The 22,467-nt window shown below is 47.4% G+C and overlaps 1 protein-coding gene across 1 annotated transcript; it reads right to left on the bottom strand.

The window, feature by feature from the left end:
• Window positions 1-556: 556 nt before the first annotated feature.
• Window positions 557-21,506, bottom strand: LOC116226853 (sodium- and chloride-dependent GABA transporter 1-like). The gene is made up of 14 exons (XM_031589854.2): window positions 21,111-21,506; window positions 16,822-16,953; window positions 16,192-16,292; window positions 14,536-14,645; window positions 14,052-14,184; window positions 12,712-12,846; window positions 12,149-12,252; window positions 11,714-11,838; window positions 10,499-10,611; window positions 5,870-6,001; window positions 5,060-5,162; window positions 4,549-4,649; window positions 3,637-3,804; window positions 557-1,538 (listed from the first exon to the last, which is right to left on the bottom strand). Exons 1-14 carry the CDS (start codon window positions 21,343-21,345, stop codon window positions 1,434-1,436), a joined length of 1,797 nt encoding a protein of 598 aa, XP_031445714.1. The 5' UTR covers window positions 21,346-21,506; the 3' UTR covers window positions 557-1,433.
• Between the last annotated feature and the right edge of the window lie 961 nt (window positions 21,507-22,467).

Raw genomic sequence — 22,467 nt, forward strand, 5'->3', positions numbered from 1 at the left:
AAAAAAGGAGGACGAAGCTCACTGAAGTAGTTCATTTCCACTGGGTGGGTGGGAGTTGGGAAGAAACATGGCAAGAGAATGAAAGGAAGCAAGACAAAAGAAAGAGCCAAAGAGAAAATTAAGGGGAGAAAGCTGAGTGGATGGCTATTTCTCACTGAATATTGTTACACTGAGAACACAAGTGCAGGGTAATACCACTGCTGCCCCAGGAGTGAAGCCCTGCATGTGCAAGGGAGCTCTTGGCCAAGAGTTTCCAAATGGACAGCTGACTCCAGCTTCCTCTGCCTGGAGTTGCCCCAGTACCCTTAGAAAATCAAGATCTTTTACAGTTTTAGGGCCTCATTCAAGAACTGACTTTTTTGCCCATTATCCACTTCTGAAGATCTTGGCTATTTAAGGGGAGGGAGGTGATGTGACTGGGATACACAGGTGAAAGCAGGGTTTGTAGTAAAGGTCATTCATGCCAAGACCAAAGAGCAACAGCAATGATTCTATGATTCTATGAACTGCCCTCAGCACAGATGTCCTTCTCAAAGGATATGAGAAGAGTGGGCTCCTTTATTGCCCAGTTTATAAACATGGGTGAAAGTGGAATACAAATTTTCAGATACACTATAGTGCATAAAATTACAGGATAAGGAAGAATGATACTTCTGTAACTAGCTGAGATTAATTGTGATGAACTGTGATTGTAGCTCTTAGTGCTTGACTTTCAGCTTTACAAGATCCAGCCTGTACATTCAGATCTTCAGGTCAAGGTGTGGCTGCTGCACAGAGCTGCAAAGGACAAGGCTCTCCAGGAGAGAAGGGCTGTCTTCTGCGCCTGGCTGTGGCTCATGGGGCCAACCTGCTGGGTGGGTGGTAATGGTTGGAGATGTGCAGGACTGAAACGTGGTACCTAAGAGTGTTGCATCCTCTCCTGATGCCTTTCTCCAGTTTGAGCTATTTCCTATTGCTACCAACATGCAGGGCTCCTCACTGGAATTGCTTGATCTGCCACATCCCTTCCAGAGTTGCATTTGCTAGCACTGTTTTATGCTACATCATTTGATCACCATCTGAGATTTGAACCTGGTGGCTGGTGGCTCTCTGGGGTGAAGCATGGCTGTGTACTATGGGGCGTGCTGTGTAGGATCACATGGAAATGCAAGATGAAACAGTGAACCATCAGTATAAGCTCTCTAGAAACACCACCTCTGGTTGAGAGGCTACAGGCTGCTCCTCTCTGAGAGCCTGAGCCAGAGTGTTGCATGATGGAGACAGTCAGTGATGTGACACGGGGTCAGCCAGGGGAACAAAGGTGCTAGAGTTCCTCTGCTGGGTCCTCTCATGCGAAGCCATGGCAGAGCCGGGGACAGTGGGCTGTGCCAGAGTGACTGGAGGGATAGCATGGTGTGGGCAGCTATGGGGCAGGGTGAGGAGCTCCGGTTCTCCTAGACGGCAGCGTCTGATCCCCTGCCATTCAGGGACGTCTTCGGCTGGAGGCCATTCTTCTGCACCTGCACATCTGGCTGGGGCTGTGTCATCTGCTGGAAACGCTGCTCGGGAACAAGGGGAGAGAGAGTGTCAGCTAAAGACTGGGATCCCCGGTCCCCAGCCTTGGGAATGGTGACGTGGCAGGGGATGCCCGTGCAGCACCACTCTGCCTCTGTTGCCAGGCCATGTGAGCCCCCTGCTTTGGTTCTGTGCAGAGCACTTCTACTTGAAGTGCAAGGATCACCTTTATGACATGGGGAAATAGCTACCAGGCAGTGCCGGCTGCTAACGGGAGCAAGGGAAAGCTGTAATGTCACAGACTTCAGAGCAGAGCCATTTTCCATGCTTCCCCGTTTTTGCAGCTAGGGCTTCCTGTGAAATGTCATTAACCAATTGCAGCATGCTGACAGGTCACGGTCTGTGACTCTAATGTGGATCAGACCAGTCCACCTGCACAAACCTTTGCACCAGCAGTGATTCCCACCACCATAAACTGATCAAATGAAAAATGTAAAGAGCAATAAAATGAAGCCAGAACCCAGGAAGATACAGAGGAGCAAGTCATTACTGGAAGCGTGCAGACTGAGCATCAGGAGTGATGAATGCTTATGAGTCACTTTGTCTGCCGGAGTGGGACTGATGCTGCAGAAGAGAAGGCAGAGGAGAATAGAGCCCGACCTGAATAGGCATCACTAAGCTAGGAAGAAGCTCTTTGCAGCAAAGGGAAACAAGCTCCAGCTCTCCAGCACAGCTGAAGTGGCTGTTGCTGGGTGAATTCCCTGAAATGATCACTGAGCTGCTTCTGCCATTCATGGTCTTTTCTTTTCCCCTCACATTCATGTTCAGTAGGATCAAAATGACTTGTAATCTTCCCTGTCTGTCAAAACCACTTTATTCAGCATTGGTATCTAATTTCCCTCCAGCTTCAGCTCTATTACAAACTAATCCAGGATCTGTGCGTATAAGAGGCCAAAAATTCTCTCCATCTCTCTGGAACACGCACACACAAAAACCTGCCTCCCTCCTGCTGCCATCTGCTGCTTCTCACTGGATCTATGAGCACCAGGAGCAGAAGCCCTAAGCCAGAAGTGCAGCTACTCCAGGAGAGCCACAGGCTGGCTTGGCTCCCCCAGCTGCCAAGATGTGTTGTCACATCCCTAATGGGAACAGGATTGAAAACGTATCTGTTTGTTTGCCAGAATTCCCTTTTCCTTCTTTTCCAGCTCCTATTATGAGGGGTTAAGAAGCCCTCTAGAATAAGGCTTTCCTAGTAGAACCGCAGCTGGCCCTCAACCCAGCATCACACTATTGGCTTGGCATTGCATAGGTCTGAGCGCTGCAGAACCTCAAAGCTTCTCCCAATACAAAAGCAAGAAACAGAAATTGAACTCAAATGAGAGACCAGAAACTGAAAGCCCATATGAGACATCAGACCCAGGCAGATCCTGTAGCAGATCCCATCTAAATAGAGAGCTGGGAGGAAGGAAAGTCAAATCCACCTGCAACCTAACCTCAGAAGCAGAGGGCCTGAAGCTGATCTCAACCCAGCAGCTCTAGCCAAAGCATTTGGACTTAAACATTATTCAAAATATGACATCCACGAACTAAACTGGCGGGGTTTAGATGGCGCCAGCTGGCTGCTGAAGGCAGGCTGGGAAAGTCATAAATCAGCTGCACCCCTGCAGTGACTGCTTGCACCTGTAGCTCACAGCAGACAGCATCGAGACGGGGACTTCGTGCACAGCACTCTCAAGATTGAACGTCAACACTGTAAATAAAATCTCAACAGCAATTACCATGTATGACATACAGAGATTCGTGATTCACTCCTGCATATAACATTGCTCAAATCAAGAATAAAAAAAAAATGTATTTTAAGCAAGATCAAAGAGTTGTAGGTATTTTGGGTTCTGCACAGATTTCTGCCTTGCTTCTTATCCCCCTCATACGCTGACTGCTGTTTGCAAAGCTGCCTCCATCACTAGCAGGTCTTAGCCCTGAGTTATCTCAAGCTTCATGCTTGGAGGATGCTGATTTCTCTGCTGAAAAGTGCCAGGTAACTGCTCACAGCCAGGGACCGCTGGGAACTGGGATTTCTCTGTGTTACAAAATCTTAAGGATTACTTCTTCACAGAAGAGGAGTGGCAAAGTCATACATACCTGCTGGAGAGTCCCTGTTGAGGTGAAGAAGCTATACAGCATGTATCCTGGGATCAGTATCATGGAGGACAGCGCCATGAGCCAACCAATACCTTGTCCCCATGCAGGATAGATGTATTTTCCCAGCGTCAGAGGGGTCATTTCCACCACACTGAATAAGAACACCCCCTGGAAAAAGAACACCAGCCATCGCAACTGAGGGTGTGCAGGATCAGAGAACATCCATTGATTTCTTCCTTCATCACCCTCTTAGTGCCAAACAGTCTTACAGCAATCCAACAGCTCCTTAAGTTATTACAGAAGCTTTCAGCCCATCATCTCTTAATTGTCTATCATTTCTCCCCCGATTACCTTATGCTGAAAGCTAGAACTACAATAACTCCGATTTCCTTCTTCACCAGACTGCTCAGATAAGCAGTGCCCTTGCAAGCATTTCCTAAACAAGTCGACAACATCTTCACAGCTGGCCTCAGAAGCCTTTAACTTCCTATCATTCTTCTCTCACCGTTCTTTGTACTACCACTGCTGGAAATGTGAGAACCAGCAAAAGCAAAATTGCTCCACCATCAGCTGTACTGTATTTGCTGGTGTCTTTTGCTCTGACAAGCCTATTAGGCACCAGTGCAGGAGCTGCAGTGGCTGAGAACCTTCTCTTCTACCAATAACAGCTTTTAAATACAGTAAATTATTTGCTTGTCTCTTGGTGTCTCAGATAGAAGAACTAAGAGCATCTTTTAGATTAAGTAATTAACTCTGAAGACTTTCTTATGCAGGTACTTTGCCCATCCCAGGTACCTTGCAGTTATGGACAGACCGTTAGTGGAATGAAAATGTAGTGTATCTCTGACAGCCCTTCCAAACTAAGAGGCCCTTCTGGATCCACTCCTGCAGATATGACCCTTCTGTTCTTACCAGGCAGACAAGAGGAGTGAAAAATGCCCAACAGATTTTCCACCAGATGCAAGGTTTGTAGCCGATCATTTCTTCGATGTTCCTGTAAAATCTGTTCACACCTATAAGAAAAGGCTGTTGAGAAAAGCATCCCATCTCTGTGCCCCATAGGCTTCACCTCTTCTCATGACAGAGTAAAGGCCAGCCACAGCAAAAAGGTGACAATGCTGTGGTGTCAGAGCCATTATTTGAAGGGCCCAAGGACGGTGACACAAACACAGGGTCATCTTGCACATTCCAGGTGTCTTGGGAGGACCTGAAGGCAGGACAGTAAGTGTCTGCCAGTTAGTGCACAGGTCTTTGTGGTGGCCTGGGGAAGAGAGATGACAGCCTCCTGCTCTTGATTTTCTGGAATTATCTGCCTCAGCTATTTTCAGTTGCAAATCTTTTATTGCCTTCACTGTTGGATGCTTTTGAAAAATCACACTTTGCCCGTAGAGACAAGAAAGAAACAAGGTCTTTTTTTGCTTACCATAACACCAAGAAATTGAGATGGTCTCAAAGAAGACAAGAAAGAGAAGACACATGCCACTGGCTGAGTAGTAATCAAACAGCTTGAAAACATAAATGCCACCCTGAGGAGACAAAGCCAGGGTCAAGGAGTTTAGTTATGGATTATGTTTGACAGTATCAGCCAGCTGCTTCAATTGCTACTAACTACATCTGCTGGCTTTAATGTTAATTTCTCCAGACAGGAGAGCAGGCGCTGAAATGGTTCCACTGGAATCAGGTTCCCAGCAGAAAAACTGGTGTGCCCTTTAAGGCAATTAGCCAGCTTGTTCAGGTATGGCCAATGGCAAGTAGAAAAAATGGGGATTCATGAGGCTTTCTTACTTATCCCTATTTTAGCTGGAATCTCCTAATTTAGTGCACTCTGCCCTTCCCAGGAGTTTTGTTGCTTTGCTCCTTACAAATCTACAGACCACTCAGTCCTATATTCACACACATAAAGCTTGGTTTCAGCCTCAGAGGTTCAGGGCTCCAAGCGACTGGTCTTTATGTTTTCTTAACCCTCTGCACCAAGTGTTCCTTCAGCATGGGCTTTGCTGGCCCGAGCCCTTATTGCAAATAGCAAGAGAACACACCAGGCTGACTACAGGATGGCCTCAGCAATTATGGAGGCATCACTTGAGATGTGACAGCAATGATAAGCCCATATGTCCAGAATTGGGATGGCTCCTACAGATGCTGTCACTTCTCCTAAAGCTTTCGGTGCTCCTGTGAAATGCGTGGGGGACTGGGCAGGTGCCAGGAATGGACGTACAAGCACGGCTGTCTGTACCTGGGTGATATTGGAGAATCCAACTAGATAAGAGATGAAACAGACTATTGCTATGAAGATCTTCTTCCTGGCTCTTAGGATATGAGGATATTCATCCATTAGGGCAGTGACGAACCCCTCCACAGTGCAGAACTGCAGCAAAAGACACACATCAAGGAAACATTTGTGAGTATCTTAGCCTGACATCACCCCCACCTACATTTAACCCCAATGTTGACAGCCTCATTACTTTAAGTGTCATCTGTAGACAGTAGAAAAGAAGGCTCTGCACAGAGCTGCCCTGAATCACGTCCTGAAAGTACCTCTCTCTCTTCACTGATTATACAGGGAATTAAAAACACTGAGCTTAAATGCCTAAAATTAGCTGAGATGTATCTCCACCTTTGCCTCCCCTCAAACTCTCGAGGGCCACCCCACTGCTACCCTGCTCCACAGCTCTGCCAGCCTCTCCATCACAGCAACAGCTCTGCTGCTGGCACATGTGCTCGTCCTTTCCCTGGTGTGCTCTTCTCAGCATATTGCAGCAGTGCTTGTGCTGTTCAGTGATCTAAAGCACTCATTATGTTACTGTATCACCCACTGTCCAGTCCCACATGAAAGTACATAACAACAACATCTCTGACTACCTGTTCCTTGAGTTTATTTCCCTTTTTTCAAGCACTGCATTAAAATGCATATAGTACATTAAAAGGCCATCCTCACAGCATGTGGTCTTTCTAGAGCTGTGCTGTACTAGACACAGTGAGTTAATGCTGTCTGTACCACAATCTGCCCTATAGCAAGTTGTGTATGTGTGAAGCACATCCTTCTCACCTATTTTCTCTTAAATTATGAGATTCACTTTCAGGTCTCGCTTTTAGGAACCACAGGTAACATACAGCTCTCAGAGAGCACACCTTGCCTATAGCAAAACCACTGGGAAGTTGATGAGGGCAGCAAGCTCCTGGTTTCCCTGGTCACCCCCCAGTGAACATACAACCCAGTGCAATGGCAGTGACAGATGGATATCAGAGACTTCTCTGTCCCCCAGGAGAGTGCTGTAGAAAGTGGGGGCATTTTTAGGTTCAGATTTGAGACAAGAAAGAAAACAATCAATAGAGATTGAGATAGAAATACACAGACTAAAAAGAGTAGCAGAGCACTGGAAAAATCTATGGAAGCAAAGCCAGACATCTGAGTCACTCCTGCTGCTGGGCAGGGATGGTAGAGGAGCTGACATCCCATTGGCTTCTGGGGCACAGAGAGAGGCAAAGAGCAATATTCCTGCCTGGGATTTTATCTCTGCATGTTGCAGTATGGAAAGCTGCATCCCAGAGAGCCTAAGCTCAATTGCTTTGTTTGGAATTTGTAATGAGCTCAGCCTTTTATGTTGGACACAAGTGCTATTAAAGCATCCCTTGCCATTAGAGCATGGGTTAATCTGTCTGTATACTCATTGTCAGCGAGCTCTTCACCCCATTCCACCAGCTCACTGTCTACAAGTGTCAGGACAGAGCTGGCACCACGGTGTGAAGCATCAGCATGACGAAACCAATCCTGTCAAAAGCTATTCTTTCCGCATGGGTGCATGGCCAGAACTTGGCACTGGGCAAGGCAGGGAGGGATGACGACTGGGAGGGGAGAGAGTGGACATGAGGGGATTCCAGCATGTAATGGGTAAAATGGGGAACCAAGCAGTGCCATGCTGGTTTTTCTAGCCCTAAAACAGAACTTCTTCCTGTTCACTGGAAATGACCTTCTGTCAGCCTCAGACTTCAGAGAGCTACAGGAGACGGAGGGACTCTACTTACAGCCTTGGAACTGCAGGTCTGTGTGTGGTCCAGGGTCTTACTTTCCCAGCCCAAATATATAACCTTAAACACTCCCCAGGATAAGCAGACAGCTGGGGGAAAGCGTGCTGCTTTCAGGAGTGAGGAGAGTCTGCTGATTTGGGGGCCATGATAACATTTTTCACCTAAAGGTTTTATTTCCAGTCACTTCTCTCTTTTTCCCATTTTGGTACATGATCACCATCACGAGCTGCTGGGTTGAAAAACCTGGACTTGGCAGTCTCTCCTCCATCCTCACAGTGCTGAGGATGTGCTATTCCTGTTCAGCAACACTAACCAGAAGGAGAATTGTGGCCTGAGCAGAACCAGGACTGGGACCAGGACCTGTGAGAAGGTTAACCACAGCTGCCAGATGTGCAGCATGGGTTTCACTGCTCTCAGCCACAAATCCTCATGAATAACCTGCAAAAGGCAGTCTCGCAAAGGACAGATGCAGGCTTGCAGTCACAAGGCTTGTCAGCTCCCTTGGGGAGAAAAACGCCTGACCTGGAAACTGGTAGGTTAAAAGAAAGCATTAGCATGTTATGCAAGAGGGTCTAGACGCAAGAGAGCTAAAGCCAGAGTGGATCAGAGGCAGAGCAAATATTAAGGACCACAAGCAGCAAGTGGGGGCATAGGAGGGAGGTGCACATATCAATGTAGGTCACTGCTTGCGTTCAAGGCACCGCAGTGGAGATGAGCATGATGGCAGAGAGGTAGATGGAGCTGCACTGCTGAGCTCTTTGCTGAACCTCATGGACACAAGTGGACCTCTTTGCAGCACTGCTGAGGGGATGGGTCTCATCGCTGCATCACAAACACAGACCTCAGCCCAACCTTCCCTTGCTGGCCGGGCTCCCGTACCCCTCTGGCCCCATGCCTGGAGGGTGGCGAGGGTTCCTGCTGTGCCCTAATGAAAGCAGCTGCTCCTCATCTGCAAGTACCACAAACACTATTTAAAACAAGCATATATCAAAACTGTCGTTTTTGAAATGGATACTTCAAAATGCATGTGTAATTGCAGCCCTTGTGTGCGTGTTGTTTTATACGCCTAAGCTGCCGTTCTGTAAAGCGTGTGATTGACTCAGAGTGCCACCATGCATGCAGAAAGCTCCTTCCCATCTATTTATCTGCCCTTCTTTAAAAGCTTTTTTTCCATTTGGTGCCTCCTTTCCCCGCTCCTCCTCCAGGCAGTGATAGCCCCCCACAGACCGACCGCCCTCTGAGACTGGCTGGCGGAGGGACCTGGAGAATTTCAAGTGGTATATGAGAAGCAAATGCAGCAAATAAATTCCACACAGTGCTTTGAGGGCTTATTGTCATGTCTCAAACTATTTACTGGAGATGAGTGAATAATCCATGGAGAGCGGTTCTTATTTTTTTTTTTTCTTTTTACTGTAAATGGAGCTTCTTTCGAAACGTTTAATCATTATTTGAAATTATTTGCCAAATAATGTCTGTGGTAATGCAGCTGAGAGCTCCAGGATATGTTTTTGTGGGAGCGTGCTGTAACTGAAAAGCAGGTATGGTTCATTGTATTTTTCTTGGAAACAAAGTATGACAGGTCAGGGATATGCCTGAGTCTGATCAGGAATTAGATTTGGTTTTATGAAGGCTATGTGTAACCCAGGAGAGAATCCAGTTTGTTCTTAGGCTTTGCACAGCAAGGAAGGACCATGCTGCCACAGGGAAGGATGTGACAGACCAAGCACACGCTTTTGAAGAAGCCTTCGTTTGCATGCTCTCCTCCAGAGGGACTGCCTCACCAGGTAGCTGCATTTATGCTAAATTATCAGATTAAAAAAAGTATCATTACTTGTTAAAAAAAAATACAGAGCCCATACTATTTTGTTTTGCAATACTTTCCCAAGGCATGGTTTCTTTTCACATGCTCACTACAAAGCCAGCCTGGGAGCTCAAACAGCAGAGTACTTCACCTCTGCTCAAGACTATGGTAGTTATTAAAAACAGTGCTAAAACACTGCACCAAACCACTATTCCCACTGCTTCAGATGCTGCATCGCTGCTTTTCTCAGTGCAACCTGCCAGTGCTATGGCAGAGAGATACGGTCAGGTGGGAGACTGGTATGTGCTGGGGACTTTCTACTCCAGCCTGCAACAGTAAGCCAAAGTAATGGCATTCTCTTACTGTGCCTCACAGGAAATCCAGGCTGGTGAAGGTGCTCCATGACACCTTAGAAAATCCAAAGCATCCCAAATTAGCTTCTCATAAAATACCAATGACTGCAGTGACCACAAACTCTTATTAGAAAGACACAAAATGTAGCAGTTAATACTGATTTTCCTTATTTCACTGATATTCCTATTTCAAGGAAAACAGTTAATATCTTACTGGAAAAAAAAAAACACAGTAATTGCTTGAAATGTATATATTTTTTCCTTTCTCCCATTTTCCCTGCCCCAAAGCATTTTGGCAGGGCTAGTTTCTCACTAGTTCCATTTAGAGCTTGTGAGCTACTGGGCAGCTCAATTGCCAGGGCCATCCAGCAAAACCAGGACACACTGCGTCCATGCAGCAGCACCAACACTTCTCTGGGGCCCAAAACTGCCCAGAATGGAGAACAGCTTTCCAAAGATCCTTCTGCAGGGAAGTGGTGATCTTCTCATAAAGCTGACTAGTCAGATAGCACCCCACTTGCAGCATATGAGAAGAGCACAGGGGTGATGACCACAGAAGAGATTTTTTTTCATGTGAAAGAATCTGTGAAAAGACATTAACTCAAGGTGCAGAAGGGAAAACCACCGTGACATCCAAAAATATCTTTGTATTTTACCCCACTTTGTCTCTGGGCTGCCTCACCTGACTATCCAGGCCCAGCATCATCAGCATAGAAAAGAAGAGGATCGACCAGAGCGGGGACAGGGGTAGCTGGGTGACAACCTGCGGATAGGCGAGGAAAGCCAGTCCAGGTCCTGCAGAAGTGAAATGAGAGACGAGTCCACATTTATAAAGTGTTTGGTGGAAAGTCATAGTGATGTGCAACAGTGAAGAGAAACAGTGATGACAGGCAGAAACTGTGGGAAGTTAATACAAGAGATGTTACCCGTGACACACCAACCATGTTAGGTGCACAGGGGTGGGATGGGAGGCAACAATGACTGGGGAGATGCTTTGCCTTTTCTCCTCTTGTCAGCTAAAGTCATCAAATCACTGCTACCAAATGGAGCTGGAGCACTTTGCTAGAAAAAAAAAGTGAAATTTGGTGCTGGTGTCTTTTTTTCTCCCCATCACATAATGCTGTTGCTTGAGATAAAAGCTTTTTCTGGAAAGACAGCAATTTCAAAATACGTCTTTGGGCAAAAAGACACATTTTCATCTACATTTTTAAAAAATTATTCAGAGATCACAATTTCAAAATCTTGCATGGAAAAAGGACACCAAGCTTTGATCACATCTACTGAGAACATAGGCAATATGTGAGTAGGTAACTGTTCTCCAAGAAAGGTTTCAGAAAGCAAACAGACAAAATATTTCACTGCAGCCAAAGCTCACAAAACCTCACCACTGAAAGCAGGTGGACATTAAAAGGAGGAAGGAATGCTTCCTGCTGCAGGAATTGGTGTGCAGTGAATGTCTGGTGATTCAGACTGGTCTTGAGCAGAAAACATACAAAGATGACTGTGTGCTTGGTCATGGAGAAGAAAGGCCTGGGAGCATCCCACACTCATGGACAAATTTCTCTAAAAATGCTACTGTTGCATTTGTACCTGGGTTTGCTATTTTGGGTGACTTGTGGAAACTTCCCATGGTGGATCTTCAAGTGTGTGAAGTGGTATTGGCTACACCAACACACAAACTATCATTATACCAGAGCCAGAGAATCTGGCCCTTTACACATGCACAACATATAAAAGTTTCCCAGGAAAATGCTAAGATCCAACTCCTTCATTTTAACTCAAGGAAAACTCCTGAATAACAATGCAGAGAGATACAAACCTGAAGAGGTAATGTTGGGGGATCAGGGAAGGAATAGACATTCTGGGTATTATTGGCACTGCTGCCATGTTTGCTCACCTGAGGAGGCCAGTTCTGAAATCGACTTCTTCGTGATGTGCGACATGAAGCCAACAATAGAGAAAATAACGAATCCAGCAAATATGCTCGTGGTGGAGTTTATACAGCAAACAATAATGGAGTCTCTGGAAGAGAGAAAGGAAGAAAAGAAGCCACTTTCAGGTCCCTACCAAATAGGTGAGGAACAAAGGATGGGCAAAGAGAAAACTAAGCCTTCCCCACTAGGGAGGAGATAGCGTGCCCCTTAGCTGCCTAGTGACAGAGGGGGACAGCAGAGGCCAGGCACCCAGACTTGCTGTGATGCCTCTATCCCTGCAAGCACTCAGGGCAGTAGCAGGGGGGGCCACATGCTGGCCATGTCACGATGGTCACAATGCGTGATTCTCTGCTGCTCCCACCAACAAAACCCAACAGAGCCAGGAAAACCCAACAGACCTGTAGACGTTGTTGTGAAAAGTGTTGTAGCTTCCCAGTGCAATCAGGGACCCCAGCCCCAGGCCATAGGAGAAGAAAATCTGTGTGGCTGCATCCATCCAGACCTGCAGAAAAAGAGCAAGCCTTCTGTCTGTCCTCCACCATGCAGTCAACTTGGTGGACTCTGTTTGCCGTTACCCAGTCTCTGGTCCATTTCTCCCTCCCTGCAGAGACTTATGACCTGCTTCACAGGGTCAGTGTGGGCTGCAGGCTTGGGGGCTCGGCCATCCAGCACTGTGCTGGTCAAGAAATGAGGCATTCCCAACCCAGAGGGGAGGTTCCCTCGCTGGGGTAATTTCTCCTCCCTCATGGACAATATCACCTGATTATAACAGAGATGCTGCATGGCTTTCTACCCACAAACAACCTGAATTTTGTCTCAAACTGTGAGGGTAATGACTACCCGAGTAGGGAGATATTCCTTTTCAGTTTTAGTTCTCTCTTAAAATATTAAAGGAAACACTGATATGGAGATAGCTGGGCGTTAGAACTACCAGCAGGACAGCTACAGCCAGGCAACCAACCTCAGAGTCGGAGAGCTTCCTGAAGTCAGGTGTGAGGTAGAAGAGGATGCCTTCCTTGGCTCCAGGCAGCGTGACTCCCCGGAAGAAGAGGATGAACAGCATGAAGTAGGGGTAGGTGGCTGAGAAATACACCACCTACAAGAGACACCATGGGAGATATACTGTCCGTAGCTCCTGTCCGTGGTGGCATGGTGGCACTGCAGTCACCGTGTACCTCCCACCACCTTTGAGGAGGATAAGGTCCCCAAGCCCTGCTGTTCATGGCTGAGCCTGTAATCACGGAGAGAGCAGCCTGCACAGCCTCCAAAGGGAAGAAATTGATTAATATCCTCCTTGTGTTTTCTGCCTCACACTCCTATGCAAGTAACATTTCTGGCTGTTTCTCTGTGCCAAAGACAAGCAAGGATGCACTAATCGCAAAAGTAGCAGGCGAAATTCTAGATGGATTGCCCAAAGACAAGAGGATTGCAGAAGGATAAATTTAGTCCACAGAAGTAATCCCTTTAAATCATCGCATCCTTATTTTGCAGAGCTAAAGCCAGCACTCCACTAGTCCAATGCATCAAGAAACATTAGCTCTCTTGACTCCAACTCTTCAGAGAATTGCAAGCATGTGCCGTCACTCAATAGGTAATGGCAGTCACTGGGCCTTTGCTGTGACTGTGTAGCAAAACCCCATCTGAGAACCCCTAGGGTTGTCAGCGGTTGAGGTGACCTCCTTCTGAAGTGCTTCTTTCTGATCTGCACTGTAGATTATTCCTTTCATAATGCTGTCCCTCTAACATCATGCTGTGCTCTAAATAACACACCTTGGTATCTCAGCATTGCCATTTCAATAAAGTAAGCAATTACCTCTCAACTGTGCTGGTCTGAAATGCTACACAGTGAATAATCATATACTTCTGATGCATAGGTATCTCACCAATACCTAAATGGCAGCAGAAAGATTTTCTAAAGAGATGGTGAGTGCTTTTCAGCCCACAGCATTTCAAGAGACGTTATTATTGTAGGGTGGAACCCAGAATAGACCTCATCATCTTGGAGAACTGTCCTGATGCGGGTTAACATAAGTCTTCTCTGAAAATCTCTTCCCCAAATCTTCAGAGAGACTGAGAACGTGGACCTGCGACTTTGTGGGGAAGAATTATTCTCTACGCTTAGATTGAAAGTTACCATGAACATGGCAATTTTTACAGCCGTGCAAGGTAAATGTCAAGAATTTAATAGCATCTACTGCAATTCAGCCTTGAAGCGCCATAACATTAGTTACAGACACTTGGACTAAATTGAGTCTGGAGGACATTTTGACAGCACCAAACCACCCATTCCTCACACCATACCTTGCCCGTCCACTCCACACCCTTCCAGATGGAGAAGTAGACCAACAGCCAGGCCAGGGCCAGTGTGCCAGCCAGGGGCCAGCGGATGGATCCAGGCTCCCCCAAGCCACCAGACATCTGGTGCATGTTTCTCCTAGGGTGGGAGAGGTTGTGTTAAGGGAGAGTCTGACCCTGGGGGTATGATTGGAGATCTCAGTGGTTGCTGGAGCGTGAAGGGCCAGATGCAGACATGCACGAGAGCCTACAAGACCTAGAGGGACCTGCGGCACATGGTGAGGGGCTAAGGGAAGGAAGATAGATGCAGTGAAGCCATTACTCTCCATTCATCTGACATGCAACTGCACAGTGCTCCCCCATCCTATGCCTGCCCCAGTTAGCAGCCAGTTCTCTAAGGTCTGGAGTTGACAGGGAGGGCAGCAGCCCTGGCAGACAGGTAGGACAGTTGCAGTGGGGAGAAACCTGGTGTAGGCAGGCTGTGACATACTCCCAGAACTCGGTGACAGCACTGGTGAGGTTGGTGGTGTCATCCAGGGAGTAGTTGGAGAAGCAGCGGTCGGTGTTCCAGGCATTCCCGCAGCTCTGCCACGGCAGGTCCTGGGGGCACAGCTGTCGTTAGCATCACATCTCCAGCAAGGAGTGAAGCCTGTCTTTTTTTAAACTGCAGACACAGGTTGTTTTTGCAAAGGGGGTGGGCAGCTCATCTGGATGGGCAGAAGCCTTACAGCAAAAGGCATTAAACAGTTTTCCAAAATAATAATGAAGTGTGAAGCAGACTTTTTGCAGGAAATTATATCAAGAACATGATTAGGGCAATGTCATAGCTCTAATAAAATGTAGCAATTCCCTGGATAGTAAGCTATTTCCAATTAACTGTTGGTAATTAATAGCTACTAATTAAAATAGCTACCAAGGGATATTGTGTTTAGAATCACTATGGCTTTTGGCTAGTTTCACAAAACAAGTGGTTGGAGTTTTCTGCACAAAGAACAAACACTGATTTATTCCTTATCTCCCATTCATACCAAGCCCCAACATGTGAAAAGAAATGTAGCATTGCAGATTGGAGGCTAAGAGTCTGTCTATATGAACAAACTATTGTTACGTAAGCTTGGGAGTAAATATGAAGCACTGTATCTATTTCATGTCATCTCCTCCCCTGATTTTAAGCATTACAGAGGAGTTCCTGGATATTTTTATGCAGTGGCTAACAGCGTGGTAGTAGTGCATTGCTGCAGATTGAACACAGTCAGCTCTGGAGCTGCAAGCAATGAAGCTGCAGCATCACGGGCTGTATGAGGCAACTCACCCATGCCCCATCATGACATGCATAAGCAGCTCAGATATATCCTTGCACGCAGAAGTCTTGTTTCCTGAGCACAGAGAAGGCATGACCAATACATGTAGATGGATGCAAAAGGGCTATTCTGGATGATTTCCCTTTGTAGATAAGGCCTTGGGCTCCAGCTTGACAAAGTCTTTGAGAATGTTTGCATCCTTTCCTGTCCATATGTGAATACAGCCTCTTTTTTAAGATATTATCTCTGTTTCAAATGCTTTGTGGCATCAGAGCCTGCAAGGAGCACACGGTTCTGCACAAAGGCTGCGGAGGGACAGACAGGAACACCCCAGTGCCCCCCCCCCCCAAGCTATTTGCATCCATCCTGTGATTTTGCTGTGAAGGAAATGCAGTGGCTCAAGCAGAGCTGCAGAGCAGCCCTTCAACAAAGTGCCTTGCACGTCAGAGATGCAGCACAGCTCTTCTAGGAGGGGAGGGCATGGGTACATTTTGTTGCTGCTCTATTTCCTCTGGATCTCAGAGGACAGAAGCTGCAGCAGGCAAGCTGGGTTCCCTGTTCAGGTTCAGAATATCCCTTCTCAGATTTAGAAGGGGTAGGAACAGATGCCAGCCAAGCTTTGTGATTGGCACCTTTCAGGAGCTTTCTGAAGAAAGTAAAGGCTGTGAGCCAACACCTGAAGCTGCCTGTGGAGACACCAGCACTGTGACCAGCCAGGTCTGTGACATCTGAACAAACCAAAGCCAGATCCTAAGATGATCTTCATGGTGGGAGAAACTGTTCCCCAGAAAGCAGGGACTGAGGACTATACAGCTAATGCCATGTCATAGAAGTCTGTGACTCACTGAAGTGAAAGAGTTGAAGAGATAGTAGAGAGACCAGGCGATGATGACAATATAGTAGATGTTCAGCCAGAAGGAGAGAACCACAGCTGCCAGCCCCACTCCTGCAAAAGAGGACAGAGAGCAGCATCAATCCAGGTCTCTGTGTCCAAGTGAGCTCCTGGGCATCACAGAAAGCTCTGTGGCAGAGCTAGAAAAAAACAAGGTGATTTACCCATGTGGCACACAGCACAGATACACTGTGCCCTCAAGAGAGCTTCTCATCCACCGATTTCATAGAATCGTAGAATCATAGAATCATAGAATCATAGAATCATAGAATCATAGAATCATAGACTGGCCTGGGTTGAAAAGGACCACAATGATCATCTAGTTCCAACCCTCCTGCTATGTGCAGGGTTGCCAATCACTAGAGCAGGCTGCCCAGAGCCATTTCTACCAGGTGAAAATTTCAGTATGCTAGATTACCCCTTATAAACAGGATTTGATTACTTCCCCAGATTTTAAGGACCAAGGACAGGGAAAAAATGTCCCTGAGTTGCTCCCCACCCCAGTCCCCAGGGCTTTGCTTCCCAAACCATTGGAGGATCTTTGTAGGCATATCACCACCTTTATCAACTTACAGCACAGTACCTTTAAACATGGGTGCTAATTTCCAGACTCCCAGTCCGCCCACGGAGGTGTACTGGCCAAGAGCAGTTTCCAGCAGGAAGAGGGGGATCCCAGCAAACACCAGCGTCAGGAAATAGGGAATGAGGAAGGCCCCTGAAAGAAGGAGCAATGTTAACCAGATGCCTCCCTGTTTCTCCATCAGCACCCATGTGACGACAAGCAGACTTGCTCAGAGGTGACAATTTGCAACTGGGCTTGATGTGTTCATAAAGTCCCCTACTGAGATCACCGCTGCCTTCCCCTTCTGTGCTCATACCACTGTGGATATGTATCTCTCATAAAAATGTAAATACATACACCATAGCTAGTGATACTAGCCTCACTTATCTGATAGATACTTGGGGTGCTGCTTAATCTAGTATGACAACGAAACCAAACACTCAGGTGCTGACATTGGTAGCTTGCTCTCATTGAAGTTCTGGCTTACTTGCAGCAGTGCTTTCACCTTGAGGAAATCAAAACAGGAATATCTGACATTGGCACTGCTTTCTCTATTCACAGCTGTTTCAGTTCTAAAGAATCTGTGACAAAACCCCTTATTGCTCTTAGAACAGTCCTGTGCACCTCCCCACTCTTCCCCTAGGATTTATCCTTGAAGTTATCAGTGAAAACATTATTTCTATGGACCCTATTATTAGTACGGACCCTATGGAAGTCTTCTTGTCACTAGAAGTACAGCCATCCAGCAGATGGATTACTTGTACCCCAATATGAGAAGAAGCAACAAAATAGATGAGCCTTGCCATGCGATTTGAAGGCTGTACGAGTTCAGGTCAGTCTGACTTCCAGGACTCAGCACAAAGCTCATATTTTCCAGCTGTCTGGTGTATGTGCGGGAGCCTGTCATTGTCCCTGAAGAGAGCTAAGTCTTGCAGAAGATCCTGGCAGGGGAAAGAGGAAATATTCTATTTGTGCAGCAGCAGCTGGCCAGGTGCAGGGTAGCACTGATGTCTGCAACATCCGGAGGGCCCAGCTGTCAGTCCAAGTCTTCTTCTCCAGGTATTAGAGGGAAAGCAAGCACAGATGCAGCCAGCAGAGCTGCCCTGCAGAGCCCAGCCAAGCTCCCCGAGCTGCTTTCTGTGGGCAGGAAAGCATCAAGGCTGTGGCAGCTGCTGGCTTTGGGGCACCCAGCAGAGGATGCCTGTCTGTCAAGCAGGGAGTGATCCCAGCTGGGAGAGGCAGGTACCAGCACCCAGCATGGGACTCACTGGAAGCTGTTGTGCTGAGGATCTGGCAGTGGATGCTGGGGAGAAAAAATGCTGTGGGCCTGCAGCTCAGTGTCCATAAGTCTGAATTGCAAGCTGGCATGCAACCCCAGGCTCTCACCTCTGACAGCAGCCTGGCGAGGGAGAGCCAACAGCTTTGAGGATGGCAGCTGGAGAGATTCTGCCCATGCAGCATCCTACCCATGGGCTAGGTTCAGCCCCAGGGCCTGTGAGGAAGCCAGAGGCCATGGATGCTGCTTTAGTGTACAGCTATGGCAGGCTGAGCTTGGTGAGGACACAGTGCTTGGCTGGCTTCTGTGCTAGCAGCTAATGAAATTTGGCCACTCCCCTGATGGATTAGCATTTTTCATCTACAGCAGGCCAGAAAAGATTTGTGAAAGGTTTTATTAGACTATCAAGAAAAACAAAAAGACAATAAACCCAAAACTTGTAAACCCAGGTAATTTATCCTGGCTTAACCAAAAGTCCTCTGGAATAGGAGCAAATCTACCAGCCAGGCTCCAGCCTTGAGCTGAGGGCTATTGGCAGGGGTCGTACTGCTCAGGAGGGCCAGGTCCCTCAGCAGGCTCTAAGAACACACCCAGAGCTGCACTGCCAGCTGTGATATCAGTTCAGAAATTTGTACCTAAAATCTGTGTGCCTGGCCTCACACCTCTCTGCAGTTTTCGATTCTTATGCCATACAGGGAGGTATAGCAGTCTTAAACCAGCAAACACTGCCCACGGATGAGGAGCTGAGCATTACAAGCTGCTATGTGCCTTTTCTTGGCATCTCAAAGTGCAAATGAGAAGTGTGTGATGCTTATTTAAAGAAACGTTTCTCTCAAGTTATTCAAGCTCAGGATCTGATAGACAATTTTTAGCACTTTCTGAGCCACATTTAGAGTCAGATTGGAGTCCAGCAAATCCCTGTTGACATCAGAAGGACAGCACAGGGCTGAGTGTTAGTCATTGCTGGGCACACGCATCCATCAGCACGCAGAGCCAGCGGGGAGCCAGGCATCTCTTGGGGTGATGCCTGCTCTGTGCAGCGGATGGGGCTCATGGAAGGCTGCTGTACCCAGGGTGAATATCCCCTAACTACACGCCCGATTACAGCGCAGAGCAAGTGAGCCATGAACTGATACAATGTGATGGCAGTAAGCAAGGCCATGGTATTTCCATTCAGTCCAATTGGCCTGTGCGTAATGGAAGCAGCCCACAGCCCACGCCCCATGCAGTTTCACATGCGGGATGCTAAAATTAGCATCCCACCCTCTGCCTGCTCTGCTGGGGCCGTGCCAGGAGCTGCCATCAGATGCAGCACGACCCTTCCTCGCTGCTCCCCACTGGCAGCCAGTGACGCTTGTGTGCGTCACTTCTGTCCCTTACAGGCATCAGACGTTCACTGCTCCTTATTGCTGGCTGTGGGAACAGCCAGAGCAGGCCAGGGTAAGCAGAACAAGAGGCGCAGGCTGCCACCAGCTGCACAGCCCAATATGTGAGCTAGGGATGAGAACAGGGGTACCAGTTCCCCTATTACACCTGCACAGCACTTTTGCTGGCAGCCAGCTGGTCCCTCGGTGTGCCTGCAGCTGCCAGGTCAGAAATTACCCCCTGTGCCATTGCTAATGCTAATTACAGCATTTCACACCTCCGCAGCTCAGTCCCTCTTAGGATCTCAGCTGGTTTTATAAATAGGATTGATTTTATCTCAAATAAATCTCTCCTCTAATTATAGGTATTACTGTCCCCACCTTTAAATGTGAGGAGATGGGCAGCAGTGTGTCTGAGATTGCGCAGCCAACACAGAGCAGAGGATGGGCTAAAACTGAGCAAACATGGGTACTAAAGCTAAGCAAACTGGTACCAGGTATGGGCACTGGAGTCTGGCTGGATAAGTTCAGGAAACTTGCATCACAGCTCTAAAAATGGCAGGAAAAGGGAGGAACAGCATGGGTGAGCTGAAGAGATGAGAAGCAATCATGATAGCCACAGAAGAAGTAGGTTTTGAAAACAAAACTTGAGGGAAGAGGAAAAGGTGGAGAAACTAAGTGAGAACAGGAGACCTTCAGAGCTACATGAGTATGACCCTCGTGTTGGAAAATTGTTTTTTTCCAAAATGGGGGAAATATTCATGGTCTTTTCCAACCTGAATGATTCTACAGTTCCATGACAGGAACTCTAGGAAGGGGAGAGCTAAGAGGAAAGTAATCACCAGCACAAGAAGGCTGACATGATAATAAAATTATACATACAGTCTGAAAGGTGAGATGTAGGAATTTGGACTTGTGGGGAACTCTGAGGAATAGCTCAAGCAGGTAAGCAGCATGTTAAGGAGGGAGGGAAGGTTAATTTATTAATAGGCAAAAACACAGAGGGGCAGATATGGGGGAGAAGAGCTGTCTGCTCTGTTATGTCAGAGCAGCATATATTTCCCTCTACAAAAGCATCTCTGTGATGATGCTGAATAAACATCACCATTTTACAAAGAAAAGCACAAGGGTGTGTTTTATGATTTCATCCAGTTCATGCAGGAAGTCTAAAACTGGGGAGACCTTCTAGCTCTCTTGATTTCTGGCTCAACACTGTTTCCATCTGCCCACTAGCTGCTTGCACAGACTCACATAACGCAGAGCCTGTCCAGGGAACAAGGCTGCTCAAAAGTGAGCAAAGGTGTTGTATGTTTCTCTTACTGCAATGCTATAACATGATGGAAAATGCAGCACTAATGGTGAGGGAGCAAAGTCATAGACTGTAGCAAATGAAGACAAGCCCAAATGCAGTAGCCACGGGCAGAGAAATGAAGGAGGAAAATTTGTTTATCCTTGGAAGGACTCAAGCAGGTAGCGATCTCCAGCAAGTTACCCTTGCCTGCACTGCCAACCCTTAAATGAGGTCTGTGAAGGGTTTGATACTGGTCCTACCCCCCTATAGTCAGTCAGGTACACTGCATGCACCTGAGCTCCCCTGGGTTAGCCCTGTCTTCCCACCAGGTGCTCAATCACTGTTTCAAGCCATGACTTAGCATTTCTGCTACACTCACCTCCTCCATTCTTGCCACAGAGATACGGGAAGCGCCAGACGTTGCCCAGCCCGATGGCATAGCCCACACAGGACAGCAGGAAGTCAAACCTCCCCTTCCAAGAGCCCCTGTCTGGGATCTTCTTCTTCTTGGTGCTTGGGGCCTCGGGGGCAATGGGCTCTGGCTCTTCCAAGGCTGCTTGCTTCACCTCAGAGGGAGAGCTCAGCTCCACGGAGGTGTTGTCCATCTTGCCCATGGTGACTCAGGTGTATGGCTGCTCTTGCTCAGGGGCTGGAAGAGCAGAAATGGCAGCCTTGGCCCTGGTCAAATTCAGATGAAACTGGAAGTGCTGCGCAAACCTCCTGACAAGAAAGCAGAGAAAGAAATTACCTTGTGTCTGTGTGTCAGGTTCAGGGTAGGGCCTCACTTGTCTGAAGTGAAAACCCATGCACACTAGAGCAGCCTCCCTGCATTCTCTGCCCTTTGGAAGAGCTACGATCACGCAGACTGCTAACAACAGGCATAGAGCTGTTTGTTACAGCATATACCAAACACTTCACCTCTCATTTCCCCCCCATCCTAACACTTGCTCTGGGACCAGTGTTCACGTGTGAGTACAGTAACAGTGAGCTTTCCACGGAGCAGTTCAGCAGAGACATTTATCTGGCATGTTGAAGAGACAGTGGAGAAGCGCACATCAGAGGAGATACATCCACCAGATCCAGGCTTGAAACTGAGAGCACTGGCCACGGAGCCATCTCTGGTGTGGCCCAGATGCCCATGCATGGCTGATGTTTATATAGCTTTTGCAACAGCACTTGCACTAAGGACATGAGTAGATATAGGCAGCCTGTGAGCCACTGAGATCCCACTAAGCCAGGATTCTTTATTTCTCCTGGCTGTCTCTGCTCCCCTCAGCATCTGCCCTTGGCCAGTGCAGAAGATGGGCCTGTGGCCTGTTAGGTCTTGTCTCTCTGTCATGACTCAAGCCATTATCTGGAAATGTGAATTTAAACCTCCACCAGGGGCCATCACTGTGACCAGTGTTGCAGTCTGCCAGAGAAGTTTGTTGACAAATACATTCCCAGATGCACAAATCAGAAATAAACATAAAGTGGATATATCAGGAAACAAAGCAATGCTATGAGGAGGTGGCATGACCTAGCAGTTAAAACTGTCCCTACTTGAGCCTCTTATTCTTGCTAGCCTCATTGCCTAAGCAAACAGTACCCATTTGCCCTGGAGTTTCTAAAATTTTTTTAACACCCTCCCAAGCCCAAGCTAAATGACAGCATCATCTTCTATTTACTCCATGACTACAGCAAATGGATTTCCTTCCTCTACAGAATTTGTTATGGAGGTTAGAAAAACTATGCCA

Source organism: Phasianus colchicus, chromosome 1 (genome assembly GCF_987193195.1).
Source record: "Phasianus colchicus chromosome 1, bPhaCol1.hap1.1, whole genome shotgun sequence".
Lineage (NCBI taxonomy): Eukaryota > Metazoa > Chordata > Aves > Galliformes > Phasianidae > Phasianus > Phasianus colchicus.